Source organism: Nestor notabilis, unplaced genomic scaffold, assembly GCF_000696875.1.
Source record: "Nestor notabilis isolate BGI_N333 unplaced genomic scaffold, ASM69687v1 scaffold2985, whole genome shotgun sequence".
In the NCBI taxonomy this organism is placed as follows: Eukaryota; Metazoa; Chordata; class Aves; order Psittaciformes; family Psittacidae; genus Nestor; species Nestor notabilis.
Window position 1 is genome coordinate 10,686 of NW_009928692.1, and position 5,399 is coordinate 16,084.

At 36.6% G+C, this 5,399-nt stretch overlaps 1 protein-coding gene across 1 annotated transcript in view; it reads left to right on the forward strand.

Annotated features, from left to right (window-relative positions):
* The window catches only part of LOC104405799 (laminin subunit alpha-2-like), a 93,498-nt gene that overhangs the window by 9,857 nt on the left and 78,242 nt on the right, over positions 1-5,399 (forward strand). Inside the window, exon 4 of the mRNA XM_010014625.1 lies at positions 967-1,078. Coding sequence (XP_010012927.1) covers positions 967-1,078 — 112 coding nt within the window. The remainder of the gene's footprint in view (positions 1-966; positions 1,079-5,399) is intronic.

The following is a 5,399-nucleotide window of genomic DNA, read 5'->3' on the forward strand; positions in this document are numbered from 1 at the left end:
GGGGGGAGGGGTGAAGGGTAGGCTGTAACCGAGAAACCAGTTTGTACAGCTCATGTCAGTGAAAACCTAAGCTTATTTGTAATTACTGACCTTCTAGCTATTTCAAAGAGACTGGAAAGCTCATAACACCTTGCTGTAAGACATTTCTTGGGAGTGCAATTCCAAAGAGAAAAATGGGTTTTTTTACTTTACAAATACAGTTTGACAAGCTTTGTTGCTTGAAATGGTCAGCTTTTTAACAAAAATGGGTTTATTTTGTAAACAGGGACCTTGAGAGCTAAGTAGAATGTATTAAGGTGATTCCTTTCTTCAGCATGTTTTTCAGGTCTGCAGCAGATGTCTGTCTTCATGCTGTTACTGCTGCATTCAATATGATTATAAAGCATTCAGCTGCACAAAGCTAAAATGTTACTGGGCACCCCAATATGGTATAAACAAACAAATTCAAGCATTAGAGCTGAAAAAAACGACTTTTTTTTCCTTGGGTTAATTAGTGTATTGATTTAAAATTCTTCTTGCTAGTTGTCGTGAACTGTCTCTGAGAACACCTCTGGGGAGAAAGCAAAGAGGTCATGATGTCTGCTGCACTTTGTCAATCGAAAAGTGCACAGTTGTGAAGCTATGGGAAGTATTCCCTGAAGAATCTATTAAAAGGTTCCAAACAATGTTTCTTTAAGCAAATTCAGTAAATAATTTCATCCTATCTCCCTTTGTGTGCTCTTGCACACAACTAGGATTTCTAAGAATCTAAAATAAAGCCTTGCAATTTCCATTTAAAGGAAAAGGTAATGAAATTTAATCATGTACTTGAACAGAGCATGTAATTTCCCATGCATCTGATCAATAATTCATTGATTGCCTTTTGCCTGCAGGAAGTTTTGTACGTAGATTCAGCCAGTAGGAATATCATATAGTGCATCCTTGTCCTGTTTATTAATTATAGTTTTCCTAAATTTGGATCACTAGGCTACCAAGGTGACAGCAGATGGTGAGCAAACCAGGCAGGATGCTGAGAGGACTAACGACAGAGCGAAATCTCTTGGACAGTTCGTCAGAGGCATTCTCCAAGCTGCTGAAGGTACTGGAAAAAGAAAAATGTGCCATTTGTTTCCCAAGAAAACTGAAGGATGGTAAGGAATAGGGTCTGAGATACAGTGAGGAAGAGTTTATTCACTGAAAAATGTCATGTGCTTCAAATGTTGAGTGTGGAAAATATGGTCAACTATCTTCAGACTTATCCAATCTACAGATACAGGTTATATAAACAGTGTGCTGGTATGTATGCAAAAAGAGTAGCAGAACACTGAGCATGTTCCTTCAGGATTTTTGCAGTTATTTGAAGAAAAGCTCTTATGATTAAGTAACTAACAAGGCTTAGCTTTTGTTTATTTTTAAAGCAGTTAAAACCATGTATTGGTAAAAGAGCTTGTGTAATTTTAGCGCTTGGTACATTAACACTTCATCTTAATTCTCCAAAATTACTTCAAAAATACGTTACTACTTGCTGTTAATGAACATCTGCTGCTTGGAATTTGCATGTGACTCCTAACCCTACCTAAGTAGTGGCAGGAAGCCAACTTTCTCTCTTCCACAATGCAGTAAAAGTATTGTAGATGGCTTCAAGTAGCAAGACCTGTATGTTGCATGAAGCTATTACCTAAGATAATGGCTTAAAAATGTGAAAATGATTGGCAATCACAGGCAATTTTTTTACTTAAAAAATGCGAATCTGTTCTTTCTTCCTCAGAAATCCCACTACAGTACTGATTTCAGTAGTTGTGCTTCTGAAGGCCTGTTTCATTGAAAGGGAAAGCTTCCACTTTTGTCTGAGTGCTGTAAAATACATTTTATATTGACACATCCCCATACATACCCTGTAGCTGAACTGAACAGCAATTTAGGATATATTTAGGATATCTTTAGGATGTGTGACTTTGACATGAAATAAGTGTGGGAAAAGCAACAAGAAAAAGTAAGCGAGTTTTCAAGATTTTTTTTTTTTAATGAAAGACCAGGTTCCTCATATTTCAGGATGAATTTGGAATGACAAGGGAATGACTTGGAATAAACCAAGTTTTTGCTTCACAAAGTTTATACTCAAACAAAAGTGTCCTCTAGTAGGTTTAGCAATAAGAAGTACGGAGTTAGAAGATACTGAGAGGGTGAAATAAATTTATGCAACATCGTAGAAGTAGACAAAAGACTTTAAAATCAATGTGTTTGCCTAATGGCTGAGTCAAATATTAAGAGTAGATGAAATGCAGGAGTACAGGACTGAAAGATACCTTCTGGGTTGCTGCATCCACTCCCCTGCTATCACAAGCATTCTAGCCCTCATCTTCAAAGTAGTTTCCACAAATATACACAATCTGAACAGGAGGCAGTTTCAGACCTCTTCATCACTAAAGTCCTCATTTCTAGCTAAACGTATTTAGTTTATCATCCTATATTCTTTTGGCAACCTTGTTCTTTAGTGTAAACAGATTATTTTTCCTCTCCCTAGTGCTTCCACTCCTTCCCCAACCCCAACTATGTTCATAGAGAGTAATCATATTCTCCTTTGGCCCCTTATTTTTTTGACTAAAACACCTCAAAGCATATTTTCTCAAGTATCCTTCCTGTGATTTCCCTTCCCCTCTTTAAATTAGGTTCATCTTTCCTGAGCACAGGTAACAAGCACTGAAATGAGGTTACTTCAGTGTCTTGCGCTTAAGTAGCAGTAAACCTGCCTGTGTCAGCTCTCCGAACATGTTCTGGGATAGCATTTCTTGTTTTTTCACAGCTGTTTTTCACAGAGTGCCATTGGAGATTCTTAGTATAGCTATGTTCTTCTCACTAATACCTTATGTCTAACTGAAAAACCCATTGTTTACAGCTGAAATGTCTATTATTTAGTTCACAACTTCGTATTTTCTACTACTGAATCTCATTCCAGTCCGATTACTTCAGTTTTGATGGTCACCCAGTTTGTTCTGCATAGTATTCCAATCCTTCTTTACTATGACTGTCTTACAACTGTTCCTCATAAGCATATTTTATCATTAAACTTACTTTTTTTTTTCCTCAGAATTATGATTTGCTATTAAACTGTATAGTCTGACATGTGCTACCTTGAAGGAAAACAAACAAAAAAAACCCCAAAAAGCTAACCAAAACAAACCCAAACAAACAAACCCCACATTCCTTTATTCCACATCTTGTTTTCTCCTTACTTCCAAAGCAAGTTCTCCGGTTGTAGTGGAATTCTCATTTCTTCAAAACAGGCAGTATATTTGCTTATTGTCAGTCAAACGGTCTTCTTTCTGGATTTGTAATGTCATGCATCAAATCTTTCAAGTTTCTAAAATGGCAGTTCTTTGGCCGTTCTAGCTTGAGTTCTTCAAAATGTTTTTCCTCTGGTTGTGATAATTTCTGTATCCTTACTTCTGATTGACATCCTCAGTTGTCTTCCTGTTCAAGATCACCACCTTTCATAAACAGGATAAACTGTCACCTTATGTTAGAGCCATTCCTAGATTATTTTAAGCTTTGACGGCATTTTAACTGCATATTGACCCTATAGCTTCTTTGCCTCTGCTCTTTTTGACTTATAAGATATTGCTAGATTGTTCCTTAAAGACTTTGTGTCCACTCATAATGTTCTGACTGAGATGACCAACCAGCTGGCAGGTATTTTTTATGCTCGTTCCTTGTCCCCCATCCCTAGTTCATTACAGACTTCTGAAAATTATAGTACTTTGGATCTCTAGGAGTGCAGGCCTATATCTGTGACCCTGAGCTCCCTAGTACTTGTTGCCAGTAGGCAATAACATTGGAATGAGATGCTATTGAAAGGATCTATTTCTTTCCATTGACTGAAGGTAATGACTGAGAAAGGCAGTGCTCAGAAATACAGGATTGTAGGTCTGACGGAAGCCTCCTTAAATGTCAGGGAATTAAGGAATTCTTCAAACTAGAAAAACACGTTATTATAAGAGAAGTTCATAGTGATTTGTTGTAATGACTGTACTGTGACCATCTATCCATTTCTACTGAGCTGTTCGCTGACTTTCTGGACTTCTGAGTACCCATAGCTAGTTTTCCTTCTTAACTGTGGAATTTCTCCAGCTTTGCACTTCCTTGTGTTTGTCTATGTCAGTGCATCCAAATCTTTTACCACCACTGAACTCTGACAGTTGGCAGTATACTAAGACTAGAAAGTAAGGATTGTTATGAGAAGAGGAGGATGAAGGAGAAACATGAAGCTAGGTATAAATTTTCTTGAACTTCATAAAATAGGTGAGATAACATGCCCATTTTCTCTTCTAAGGTAAATATTCAGGGAGATTAAATTACTATTTATTTAGTCCAGATTAAAAAAATAATAATATAAGACTATTCCTGGCCTGAGCTAAGTTAGCAATGATACAGATCATAATGCACAGAAGCGATCTGTGATCCATTTAAACAAAGTGTAGTATTTTTCCAGTTCTCATTGCCCCATGCATAACCACTCTTGAGTAAAGATCCAAATCTCAGTTCTCACCAGTAAATCAAAGGCATCATTGGATTAGAATTTTCTTCAGAATTTGCTGTAAACCTACACAAGGTGTAAATGAAATAGTAATTTATTTGAAGTTTGGAAGACAGATTTTGACTTCTACAAGATTTAATTTCAAGTATTCAGAAGTACCCATGTGACCAGAATCTGTGCTATTTTGGAGAAATTGGTTACTTGGGAGCCTTGTGCCTAAGGAAATGCAGCACACCTTTTTAAAATTGAAGATGGAACTGATTGCTGTAAATGACCTAGTTGCTTCTGAAAGTGTATATTCTAATATGTTATGGTGTGCTGTGGCAGAAAGATTTTAGTCAGTCTTTGAATATGATATCATAGGTACAGGTTTGTCAGGAATAGTTCAGCTATTCCAAATACATAATACATTTATAGTGTACTGTCATATATTCCAACCTTCATAGCCTTATTTTCCATTTCTGGGCATCTATTTCTAGACACATGAGGGGTTTTAGACATCTGTGGGTGTCTTTCACTCCTCTTCTCTCTCCTCCTTTTTCTGAGATTTCCCAGTCATATATTCTTCCTAGTGCTGTTAAGTCTGAATGCTGAAAATGACATATTTTATAGTTCTCCAAAAGTACTTTAAATCTAATTTTCATTGCTCATACTGCCTGCTCTGGTACTGCAAGGTACCAGATTATCTTCTGCTGTTATGTAGTGCAAATTCTTTATTTCAGAGGGAGGAGGAGGGGTGCAATATATTTCTTACGCTGGATATAAAGATTTCTTCACTTTAATTATTGTGCTTAAAAGTGAGCTATAATAAAAGGTTTGATGAAATATAAAACATTTCCTCATTTTTTACTGATCATTGGATTAACGATCCTGTATATTTCACAGC